The sequence below is a fragment of the Juglans microcarpa x Juglans regia genome, chromosome 1S, assembly GCF_004785595.1.
Source record: "Juglans microcarpa x Juglans regia isolate MS1-56 chromosome 1S, Jm3101_v1.0, whole genome shotgun sequence".
Taxonomy (NCBI): domain Eukaryota; kingdom Viridiplantae; phylum Streptophyta; class Magnoliopsida; order Fagales; family Juglandaceae; genus Juglans; species Juglans microcarpa x Juglans regia.
In genome coordinates, this window is record NC_054595.1 from 18,665,825 (window position 1) to 18,678,917 (window position 13,093).

The window sequence follows — 13,093 nt, forward strand, 5'->3', positions numbered from 1 at the left end:
TCATTTGAGATCAACTCAACATTCAAATATAATGTGTGTACAGACCATCTGACAGGGTTAAGAAAAATTTTGATTTCTTACTATTCATTCTAAAACCACTAAACTATCTCATAGAGTTAAGAAAAATTATGATTTCTACACTTGAACACCCGAAAATTCTGATCTCATCCTATCCTATATTATTTCATTTCTAAACATCACTATATAACACTCAAATACTTTTAAACTAATCATTACAAGTTTCTCAACTTTCAAATAAAAAATAAAAACAATTCAAATATCAAAATGAAAACAATATTAAAAAATTAAATTCTAATAATATCTTAACTTTATAATATTATTTATTCAACTTTTTTTCTCTACTTTTCCAAAATCTAAAAAATATTTAACTCAAATTATTATACTACTATTCATAAACCATCATACTACTATTTACAAACTTCTTATCTCATCCATTTCCTAAGCATTCCCTTAATTACAAAAGATAAATTCAAAAAAAGGGAAATATTAAAAAAAAAGGGAAATAAATGTGTCTAATAATGCTGAAAGTAACAACATTGATTACGAAACAAAAGTAAAGAAAAGAAAAATGGGAGGTGTCTTTAGCCGTTAGTTTGCAAGACGATGCAAAAAAGCATATGATTTTGCTATCTCTAAAAAATAAAGCATAATAACATTTAAAAGAAAGACTTATCAAAAAAACATTTATAAGAAATACAGTATTTATATTTATGAGATCGATTTCCATTGCATCAACTTATTTTGAGCAATGATTTTATAATTTTAATATGTGTAAGTCTCATGAATTTTTTTAAAAAATAATGAAGTCAACCATTAAAAAAATAAAATTTGAATTTGAATTTCGTATTTTCTGAAAATAGTACTACACGTACATTTTGCACATAATATTATAAGTACTGAGTGGTAATCTCATTTTATCAGTATTTTCTTTTTTAATTTGATTTTCAAATCTCAAATTTTAAAATTTTCATTATTTACAATAGTTAACACATCAGCATGTATGTTTATATAAATAAAATTGTAAGTATAGATAATTTTTTTAATTTTTAATTAATTAATTTATTTTTATTTTTAAAAGAATATGCGAGACTTACAAGTTACATATCTTAAAATCACATATAACATTAATCTTATTTCATTTTGAGAAATAATCTGTACAAATTTTAAATAGATAAGTTCCATACAAGTCCTTGTAAAAAAAATAAATACCAGCTCAAAAAGTATAAAAAAATTATTTTTTATTAATGAGACTCATTTTTTCACAAAAAATTTATATAGAACTTTTCTATTAACTAACAATACTATTTTGTTCCATTAAAAAAAAAAAAACCAATACTATTTTGTTTTCATTGAGAATTTGATATAAAGAAATTGATTTCTTTACTTTTTACCCACTCTGCCAAACTACCCTTTACGGTCGGTACCTACCTTTTCAAACGCTTTGTCGTCGACTAAAACGACGCACCCGAAAATTACGAATAACGATGAGGGCAAATTAGTCTTTACATAAGTTTAAAATAGCCGTTTAATACACTTCGAAAATAAATAAGCGTACCAATTGTAAATCAACAAAGGCGTACTCTCTCCTTTGGAGCCTCAGCCTTTTTTCAGAGATGGATACAGAGAGAGAGAGACATTGAACCTTTTCTGTCCGATCAATTTAGGTTTTCCGCTTCGGATCCGATCGCAACCCAGAATTTCAAAAGACAGACCTTGATAGCGTCCATTTTCTTACTGCAGCCCGGTACGCGTGTTCATGTGTTGGAAATGCTTGTAACTTTTTAACTATTTCGTTGTAAATTTGAAACTTGGAGGAATTTCTTTCTTTCTTCTTTTTTATTGTCTTTTTGAAACCTGATTTCATCTAATTACAGATTCCGTGTATTTGAGTCCCGTTCTCGCGTCATCATTTTCATGTTCTACTTTGAATTCGAATTTTCCCCTACTTTTGAGTACCGTTCGTTCATATCACTGGCTTCAAGAGTTCCTTCTCGTTTGTCGTTTTGATTTTTATTTGGATTAGAAATTTAATAGTTATATTTTGAATTTGTGATTTTTGTTTCAGCTTTTTTCCCTTAGTTTTTAACTTGATGGATAATTTTGCGTGTAGCGTTGTCCAATAGATCTTAAAGTTGGCTCCTCAAAGACGATCGCAGCGCCACATGGGTGGCCAGATGCAGCAGAGCAATGCTGCGGCGGCAACCGCCCTATACGATCATGCCGGTGGCGGGTCTGTTCACAATGCAGGCCCCGCGAGCGACGCTGGCGATGCGGTCATGGCGCGGTGGCTTCAGTCCGCTGGGTTGCAGCATCTGGCCTCTCCATTGGCCTCCGCCAGTATCGATCACCGCCTCCTCCCTAATCTTCTCATGCAGGTAATCATTTTTCTTATCATTCTTCTCATGCAGGTAATCGTATCACTGCTGAAGCTCATTCCCTGAGGAATATTAAGGGTATGCTTATTGATATATCGGCTGGTTGTGAACATGGTATCTTTGTTTGTTAATGTTTGGTATGAATGCCTGTAGTTTTGTTTAGGTATGAAGTTTGCCCAGAATATTTCTGTACTTTTATGTGGTCGTTTTGATCACTCTTTGCGGTGATCCCATTAGAGTTGACATTATTTTTCAGGGAAAGGTAATTAGAGAAGTTCATTTCTTCCTGGGTTTTCATTTTGATTATTCATTTCTTTGATAGGCTTTAGATTTTTTGTGAATTTAATGTTTTTTTATTTGAATTAATGGTGTTATTGCTAATGAGTTATAGCTTATTGGAAATAACCGACACTTATGAGAAATGCTACTATGCCCTTTAATTTATACCACTCACTTTGTCCCCTTGACGTGGCACACGACTTATTAAAAAAAATTAAAAACACAAACATAAAAGGGTATAGGGAATCTAGGGTTTTAGTCTTCCTCTTTTTGTGTTTTTGGGAGCCATTTTGTTCTGAATATATATTTTTTAATAAGCCACGTGGCATCACATTGTGGTGCCATGTCAAGGGGCAAAGTGAGTGGTATAAATTAAGAGGCATATTAGCATTACTCAACACTTATACCTCCCATAAAAACTGGTTGAAGGATAAGGATGTGGGCCTAAGAGCTGTTCGAGTGTATAACTTACCAGTAAACTTATTTTAAGTGACTTATCAATAAACTATATTCAAAGTTTTTTAACGTTAAAAACTCATCATGTTTGATTTTGATTCTTCTTTTTTTTTTTTTCCAGTCGTATGAGAAATCAATGCATGTTTCCTGTCAAAGTTTGTGGATTTTGCTGTTAAGACACTGGTCATCCTTTCTGGGATTTTCAGTTCTAATCTTGGTCGGTTTGATCATTCTGCGTCTATTGACATGTGAAGCTTGTCTTTTAGTAGTACTTTTCATGTGATATTGATGGTTGAAATGCTGTTAAAAGTTGGCTCTTCTATGTACTTTGGGTGTGAGTAAAGTTTGAGACTTGATGAGGAGGTATGTGTCATGTGATATTGTCATAGGGATACGGAGCTCAGTCTGCTGAAGAGAAACAGAGGCTTTTTAAGTTGATGAGAAACCTTAAATTTAATGGGGAGTCTGCTTCTGAGCCATACATGCATACTGCCCAAACTTCAGGTGGGGTAGCCACATCTGATGGGTTTTATTCTCCGGAGTTTAGGGGCGATTTTGGTGCTGGGCTTTTGGATCTTCATGCTATGGATGATACAGAGCTTTTGTCTGAGGTATGTCTCCTTGAAAGGTTTTCTGTTCAACTGTGCAGGAAACTTCATAAATAGTTATGTGAAGTTATTCTGATAAAATCAGATTATAATGTACCTTATAGTGTAGTCTTAAGAACTAAGATTGAAAGCCATGGAATGGATATAGTCCTTGTTGCTCAAAGTTTTCTTTCAAATTTTAGTAAAACTTCAATTACTTATAAACACAAAGAGGTTGCCTTTCAATTTTTTGATTTTTGATTTTTATTAAGTAATATATGCTTGTGTTTCTGTCCCCTTATATGAGAAAAGCGGTTAAATACATGTGGCACAGTTACTGAACCTTCAGTCACCAACAACTACAGAGGTTCACAAGCACTTTAGCTTAATTCAAAGTACCTTTTATATTACATTATGTAGACATGCATATAGGATGAGTTACTCGACCTTTTTTGGGCTGGAACTAGCTTCTTAACTTAAATAAAAAGCATAAGAAATATAGGGAGTAAATTGTGCTGGAATAAAAAGGGTGTTAGAACGATTCATTGGATTACCTGCTTTTGAGCTTATTTTTTGTGGGGATTCTTTTCTTCTTCTTCTTCTTCTTCTCTTCTTTTGATTATTGTTACTGTAGGAACTAGGGATTGGTTTGATAACCTTTTTGAGAAATCGAAGGCTTTATTTAATTTTTTTATGAGTAATAAAAAATAGGGTACTAGTTTTGCTCTTCTTAATATGAAAGCTCTATCTTATGGAATACAAAAAGTATTTGATTATTGTTACTGTAGGAACTAGGGATTGGTTTGATAACCTTTGTGAGAAATCAAAGGCTTTATTTAATTTTTTTATGAGTAATAAAAAATAGGGTACTAGTTTTGCTCTTCTTAATATGAAAGCTCTATCTTATGGAATACAAAAAGTATTTGATTATTGTTACTGTAGGAACTAGGGATTGGTTTGATAACCTTTGTGAGAAATCGAAGGCTTTATTTAATTTTTTTATGAGTAATAAAAAATAGGGTACTAGTTTTGCTTTCTTACTGGTAAGAGAAAAAGGCACTATGTTCAATTTTTTTTTTCTTTCTTCTTGGGCTGTTTATTGTTTGGGCTGGGATTTGGATTGCTCTTTTAAGCACACCGGTTTTGCGAGAAAGTTGATTGAAGTTTTTTGAATGATAACATGTTCTTCGTGTTGGTTGTGAGTTTCATGGAAAAAAAAAGGAGAATAATGCTCTGTTGCCCATTAGTTATTTACCCCAATCCATCGTATATCATCCAGACATGGTTTGAAGTTTATAGCAATTTGTAATGGTTTCTTTTCTTTCTTTTTTTTTCTGAATAATTTGAATTGTTTTTTATTGTGTGCAATTTTACCAGTGTTGTATTATCTGTTTTTGTAAGAAGGTTAGGATGATTTTATCTGTGCTGAAAGCGTGTTCTATATATATATTTTTTCCCTATGGATCATCATTTTGTTTCCACTCTCAGCATGTTATTTCAGAACCCTTCGAGGCTTCTCCCTTTATGCCTGGCAGTGCCAAAGTATTTGATGATGAGTTCAATGTGACGGGCGGTGGACAGCAAGGAGGGCGACCAGATGTAGATGCATCATTTCCATTACCTGCGAATGAAAAAGAGAGCATGAAGGAAAATAATGTGGCTAAAATTAAAGTTGTGGTAGGGTGCTCTATTTGTTTGTTTGTTTGTTTGTTTGGGGCATACACTCTGTACTAAAAGATAGTTTTGATTGTTTTTTGTTCTTCTCTATTTACACAATATGTTGATTGACTATTACAAGTCCATAAATGCCCATTCCATATCCATGATGTGACAGGACTGATTTTGAGATACCTATGCTCCTTCTTTGATTGCCTATGTAATGTTAGCTGTTTCTGCACAAAACACCCCACCAAATTTTCTGCCTATTTCATACAAGAAAATCTGTCTTCATGTTTGCTTACAAATATGTTTTTTTTTTATTGGCACCGGGTGTCCAGGAACAGCGTCCTGACTAATCCCGGGAGTGCATAGGCCCTCGGCAAGAAGTTTCCCGCAAGTGTACCTCGGGTAATTTAAGGGGAAAATCCCCCAATCCGATGGTTCATAGAGATTGTTTGCACCCAAGGGGATTTGAACCTTAGACCTGGGGGGAGCATATCCCTAAGTCCAAGGCCTTTACCACTTGAGCCAACCCCTAGGGGTTGTTTGCTTACAAATATGTTACCAAAACATTTTGATAAGTTTTATTTTTTCTTCTTTTTGTCAAAAGTATATGTTATTCAGAACTTGGAACCATGAACCTTGTGTATCACTTATTGATAATTACATTTGCATTTTGGTGTTTATGGCTAGAAAGGAATGGGAGATGTTTTTAAGACAAAGAACGATCGATGGTAGAAATTAGGGAATTTTTCTTTAAAACTCTATGTCTATGGACTAAGGCTAATGTAATGAATGGTGATGATGTGCTGGAGTTAATCTAGTTTTTTCTATCTTTTTAGTCGCTGTGTATAGGTATTTCCTCTTGTATACTTCCTGTGTACTCGGGCTATGCCTATGGTAATAAAATTCTTATTAATTATCAAAAAATATTTACATATGCATTTGGGCATATGCTGGTCCCAAATTTTCTTTTGTGACTTGATTGCACATGGTTATAGATAATGTTGTTTGTCACTTTTCTTGCTTGTGCAACTAGCTGGGATTTCATTTGTCAAATTTTCTTTTCCTGAAATCCTGAAACCATTGTATTCTAATTGTTATATTAGGTACGTAAAAGGCCTTTGAACAAAAAGGAGAATTCTCGGAAGGAGGAGGATATAGTAAGTGTATATGACAATGCTTTGACTGTCCATGAACCCAAACTGAAGGTAATTATTGCTTGTTATTAAAAAGCACCATAGCTTGTGTTTTTTTGCTAAATTTGATTTTAAATAAAATTGTGCAGCTGATATTGAGCTCTCTCTTCCCTCCCCCCCCCCCCCCCCTCTCTCTCTCTCTCTATTCCTTTGTACAAACACACTCTTAGAGACATATGTTGAAAGAGCATATTGTTTTTTATCTTGGTGTTAAAGGTGGACTTGACTGCATATGTGGAGAAGCATGAGTTTTGTTTTGATGCTGTTCTTGATGAGGATGTCTCCAATGATGAGGTAATCGTTCTAGTACTATAGATTGAAGTTTTCTATCTGCTGCTTGTCTGACATATTTTGTAGACATGAATATTTTGAAATGTGTTGATATAATCATTCCTTGATGTTTATGATTTTGTTAATTCTCGGTTTGATGTTCAAGACTTTTGTTTTATCTGCACTTGGTTTTTCTTTATGATTGTTGATATTTAGATCCATGCATGACTTCTTTACTTGGTATCTGAGACAGGTATACAGGGTCACCGTTGAACCTATCATTCCAACCATTTTTGAGCGAACAAAGGCTACATGTTTTGCTTATGGCCAGACTGGTATGTTGAGTTTCTGATCTCCCTTACCATGTAGGAAACTAATTATGTCATAATCATTTAATAAGATTAAAGCTAGTCCTGTTGAATAATTTGAATTGTTCAGAACATCAGGAATTTGGATGCATCTCATACTGTATAGGTTCTTTAAACTTGTGTGTTTGTGGATGTATCACAAATGGTATAAAGGAATTTGGACGCATAATGGACTTATGTTGTTTCTTGAAATTTTTTTGGACGTGAGAGTTGTCAAGTTTCATGTGATCTTCATAATTTATTTTTGCTAGAATGAGATGAAGAAGATATTTGTGCTGAAGTCATGGAGGAATGATAAAATTGTCTATGAATTTTAAACAAATATTTGTTGAAACAGTTCCCCCATGTTAAATCCTTGTTGAGACAACCGGATCCCATTAAAAAAAGGGAAGAGTAACAAGTTCCAGCCAGATCGTGTTTATTATTGGTGTACGATAGTAAGGTTAAAATCTGTTATTTGAAGTCTGAAGTTACTTATGAAAAAAAAAGTCTGAAGTCTGTTTTGTAATTGTATTATATTATAAAATACTCAATCCATCCCTTCATTATATGAAAATTAATAAATGACACATTTTAATAAAATATTCCTAAAATGCCCTTAGATGGGTCAGGACAATTGGATTTAAATTTGAAAAAAGTTTTTTAAATTTAAAAGTAATCTTGAAAGTCAAGCAAAGCAAATGATGTGCTTTATTTTCTTTTGTACATAATAATATATATGCTTTCATTTTTTGAAAGTTTCATTTATTTTTTGTTTTTTGATTGGTACTGGGTGTCCAAGAACAAAGTCCCGACTAATCCTAGGGGTGCACAGGCCCTCGACAAGGAGTTTTCTGCAAGTGTACATTGGGTAATTCAAGGGGAAAAAGTTCCATTTATCATCTAACTGCCTAAAGAAGTAAAGCAAATAATCTATAATGGGATGGAGGGAACAGTATTTAGTGTCTTGACAAAATGTTTGTTTACGATTTGGAGGAGAAGTTGTGTAAGGTGTTTAAGTGGTAATGCATAAAATCTGGTCCCATGTTTGGAATCCTCCTAATCCTCTAGAATAGAGAATTTATCTTGGATGGAGTTTTATCTGTCAGGCTGCAGCCAATTTGTCAAAGAGCAGGTTTGTTATGAGCTGTAGACTCAGATATCCTAGGTTCAATTCCACACAAGGAGTTTCTCTGAATTTTTCGGTCAGCAAACCAACCAGACCGGGTTTGGTTTGAAAAACATGCAATACCCTGACCGAACTGAACCAATTTCATCCCTAGTTTGAATGGCTCTGCCTTGCTGGAGTTCCACATCGTAAAATTAAAAAGTAAAAAAAAAAAAAAAAATATTGGCTAAAGCTTCTTATTTAGTTATTGGCACACTTATGTTTCAATGTAATTTTTTATCCATCTATAGATCTCTCTTTTGAAATAATTTCTAATCTCAAGTTTCTCAACTTTTTGCTGAATTTTCTCTATTTTGTTGTTCATTGCCACTGCTCCTGGTTTTACATTTTTTAGAGGTAAGTTCTTATTAGATTATCTACTCTGATTAATTTCAGGTAGTGGTAAGACATTCACAATGCAACCGTTACCTCTCAGAGCTGCTGAAGACCTTGCTAGATTGTTACATAAACCACTCTACCGTAATCAGAGATTTAAATTGTGGCTAAGCTATTTTGAGATATATGGCGGGAAACTCTTTGATCTTCTCAGTGACAGAAAGTTAGTGTTTTTCATCGTTTTTGGCTTTTCATTTGCTATTATTATTATTATTATTATTATTTGGCTTTAAAACCTGGATGCATTTCATTTGATATAGCGGTTATAGAAGGCATGAAGAGCCATATGTATATATCATTTTTCATTGAGAAAAGTAATGTAGTCCTTGCTTTGCAAAGTCAACTTCAGCATGCCTGTTTCTTGCAAAAGCTGAAGGTGTATGACTTAGTTAATGGCATTGTTTCCATGTGTTTGTATGTGGATGATTCATTTTTATCATGCTGTAATGCTGTGAAGCATCTGTTGCTCCGGTAACCCACAAATAAAATGTGTCCTTGTGCTTCAAGTGAATTTTTTGCGTAATTTTGCATGCTAAGCGTTTGTGGAAAGGGTCACTCCTTGCAACTCTGCCACCTGAAGTTCTTGGATCAGGATGGTAAATCATTCTTTGAAATACCATTCTCTGAGTAACTAATACGTACATGCAGGGTGTGACAGTGGCTGACATCAAGAATGCATGATTTTTGGTTAGATAAGATACCATTTACCTTATATTTTTTTTAAAAGTTAAGTAGATTTGCGTCTTATAATATGAGTTTGTAGCCATTTGCATTAATGGGGGATGCATAGGCGTTCACATGTATGCCTGTATGGAATTGCTAATGACCATTTTTTTCAAATAGGAAACTTTTTATGAGGGAAGACGGAAAGCAACAAGTTTGTATTGTTGGACTGCAAGAATTCGAAGTTTCAGATGTACAAATTGTTAAAGAATACATTGAGAGAGGTAATGCTGCAAGAAGTACAGGATCCACTGGTGCCAATGAGGAATCTTCCAGGTCCCATGCTATCTTGCAACTTGCCATTAAGAAGCACAATGAGATGAAAGATTCCAGGCGTAATAATGAAGGAAATGAGTCTAAACCAGGGAAGGTTGTTGGGAAGATTTCTTTTATTGATCTTGCTGGTAGTGAAAGAGGTGCTGACACCACTGACAATGACCGACAAACAAGGTCAGATTTGTGCATCTTTTTCTTATTTTCTTGTGTAGTCAAGCATGAAGAATTGGAGTGTCTAATATTAAAATCCAAGTTTTTAGATTCCGCTTTGGTTTAACTTAAGATTTGAAGTAGGTTGTTATAACCCTATCGACCTTGAAGTGCCAATGGGTCAAATGGGGTGGGCTGGTGGGCTTGTGGAATAATATCAGGAGGGGTTGGGGGGAGTTTGTTCAATTGACTAGATTTCTGGGAGGAATGGAACAGGATAAGATTTTGGCATGTGTAATGTGGGGGATCAGACACATAAGGCAGCCTTCCCTGACTTTTTCGACTTAGCTTGTTTTAGGGAAGCATCTGTAGCAGACACTATCCACTTTTATGTGATTTACCTCCAGGAGTTTTCTATGCTTTTTTTTTCCTCTTCATTTTCTGATTAGCTGTTTCCCACGTATACCCTGCTGTGTACCAAAGGCAACACCCTTTATCAGAGGTGATTGCTGCAGGTTGGATTGGGCAATGCCCTTTTTCGCATTGGGCCACAGGTTGGATAGGTGCCCTGCCAGAGCTCAAGCCCTAGAGCTGAATCTGCTGGCAATGACCAACCAATCCTGGTCTTTTTAAGGTGCTGGATTTTGTGGCATTCGTTGACTTGTTAGGGTTATGCCTAGTGAGTTCTTTCACTTAAACGGTGTTCCTTATCTTTTCCAAGTATCTACTGGGAGACCAAAATCCTGGCCACTCATTTACTTTAGCTCATGTTGGGTCTGGAAGGCCACTCATGCATCTGGAAACATTAATTGAATGTACTAAGTTGTTCCCATGGAGTTGCTATAAATAGATATTTTCATAGCTAGATATTGCATTTTGTAAACCACTTTTTTAAGCTTTTTATGTTGATGTTGGACTGTTGTTTTATTGCTGTGGAAATTGACCTTATATGTGCCTTTCCTGGATCATTTGGTTCACTGCAGGATTGAGGGAGCTGAAATCAACAAGAGTCTTTTGGCTCTCAAGGAGTGCATTCGTGCACTTGACAATGATCAGCTCCATATTCCTTTCCGCGGGAGCAAACTCACAGAAGTGCTTCGTGACTCGTTTGTTGGCAATTCAAGGACTGTTATGATTTCTTGCATTTCTCCAAATGCAGGTTCCTGTGAGCATACGCTTAACACTTTGCGATATGCAGACAGGTATTCTTTTTTACCTGCTTCAAAAAATTGAAGTATCCCAGTATCAGTGGTTATTATCTTATGTAATTTTATCTGAAGAATGGCTATTAAATGAACAGGGTTAAAAGTCTATCCAGAAGCGGAAATGCGAGAAAGGATCAGGCTATCAATTCATTACCACCAATTAATAAAGATGTTTCATCAGCATCATCTCTGCCAGTTTCTGTTGACTCAGATGATGTTTATGACCAGTGGCAAGAGGTGAAAGTACCAGATGTAGGAAGAAGGGTTGTGGAAAAGGAAAATGCCTCATACAATCCTACTGTTGATTATAGCAATAAACAGTCCTCCAGTGTTTCGTCTAGTTACCCCTTAAATGGACGAGAGGAGAAAGGGGTGGCTTCCGGCTCAATGGACAGGGAGAGGTATGAAATGAAAAATTCTTATGGTGATTCTACTATTCAAAAGTCAAACTCCTCTTATTCCCAAAACTCAGAAGATACAGAAGAGAAAGTGCAGAAGGTTTCACCACCTCGTAGAAAAGTGTCTAGGGAAGAAAAATCAGAGAAGCTGGGGAACTGGCTGAGAAAAGATCTTAATGGATCAGATCTCTCTACCGCAAAAACCAAGCAGCAGAATACAGTCACATACAGCTCAAATAATGTTGGACCTCGGCAATATGAACCAGAACCCCTACCTGATGGAAATATTAATGCAATACTTGAGGTTGGACATCTGTGTAGCCTGTCCTTTCCTGGAAATATTTTAATTGTAAGAGGTTTCTTTTTGCCTCTTGTTTATCTTATGTGCTATTTTGACTGCTGTAGGAAGAAGAGGCCTTAATTGCTGCTCATAGAAAAGAAATTGAAGACACGATGGAGATTGTTCGTGAAGTAAGTGAAAAATTGATCAGTTAATAGGTTTTTAACTTTGGAGTTGTTTTGACTTGATAGGTTAGTCATTGCTCAAGGCATTATGTGCCGTTGATTTCTTAATCCCAAAGCATATGAAATCATGACAAGGAGTTCTAATCTTCTATAATCCTCTGAAAAAGAGAGATATTTATCTTATTTGAAACATGTGAGTTAATCACAGTTAATTATCACCCATTAATCTTTAGTAAAAAGCTTGAAATTCCAAGAAACTTCAGGTACATATTTTTTTCATAGCTTCTCAAATTTAATTTCGAACATGTCTAATGTCTAAACCGTTCACTGGATTCTAGGAAATGAAACTGCTGGCAGAAGTGGATCAACCAGGCAGCCTCATCGACAACTATGTTACTCAGTTGAACTTTGCGCTTTCTCGCAAGGCAGCAGGTCTGGTTAGTCTGCAAGCTCGCCTTGCAAGGTTCCAGCACCGATTGAAAGAACAGGAGATACTTAGTCGGAAAAGGGTGCCACGCTAAGGCAGCTCTTTGTTTCTTTGCTTTAATGACTGCACCATATACTGCCATGTAATTTTTTTTTTTTTATATATAATTTTGCAGTGCTAATTTTTTGTCGTTGAATGGCTTTCTTCCTATGTATATGGATCTTTTCTGGCAGTGAAATTATACCTTTTTTCCTTCCTCTCACAGTCACGATCCACGCAGAGGATTGAGGTACTTTGGGAGAGTGTCTAAGGCAATGCACAGAAAAACTGTACTTGAGGGCTATGGTCGATGTGGTTTGAACAAGAATGAGGTTTTATGTCTGTAATCGAAGTTTTACTGTTGTCAATTGTATTTTGTAGGCTAGTCTGATTTGATCTTCCCCAGATTTTAAGGGTCTGTGCCGACTCTGTGGACCTTGGCTGTTTACAGGTGTCTGGACTTGATTCGCAAATTATAGTTAGGAAATGGGAAAAAAAAAAAAAGAAAAAAAAAGGTGATATCGATGCTTTATTATTTCCTCAATTTTCTGAAATCATTTTCTCCACCTCCTCAACTTTGTTTACTACCATTCTAGGATACAAATGATTCATAACATTGCTGCAGAATTATTATCTGATTCTGATTTGCAGTT

At 35.1% G+C, this 13,093-nt stretch overlaps 1 protein-coding gene across 2 annotated transcripts; it reads left to right on the plus strand.

Moving 5' to 3' along the window:
* The first annotated feature begins 1,575 nt into the window (after positions 1-1,575).
* Positions 1,576-12,804, plus strand: LOC121246705 (kinesin-like protein KIN-13A). 2 transcript variants are annotated; one of them, XM_041144943.1, is made up of 14 exons: positions 1,576-1,765; positions 2,132-2,396; positions 3,521-3,742; positions 5,207-5,395; positions 6,487-6,588; positions 6,793-6,870; positions 7,100-7,181; positions 8,758-8,920; positions 9,601-9,930; positions 10,890-11,108; positions 11,207-11,813; positions 11,915-11,980; positions 12,313-12,543; positions 12,667-12,804. In XM_041144943.1, the coding sequence occupies exons 2-13, from the start codon at positions 2,184-2,186 to the stop codon at positions 12,493-12,495; spliced, it is 2,454 nt and encodes an 817-aa protein (XP_041000877.1). In that variant the 5' UTR covers positions 1,576-1,765; positions 2,132-2,183; the 3' UTR covers positions 12,496-12,543; positions 12,667-12,804. The 2 variants fall into 2 exon arrangements, with proteins under 2 accessions (XP_041000877.1, XP_041000878.1); XM_041144944.1 differs by lacking the exon at positions 12,667-12,804 and having other exon boundaries at positions 2,145-2,396; positions 12,313-12,657.
* Positions 12,805-13,093: the final 289 nt, after the last annotated feature.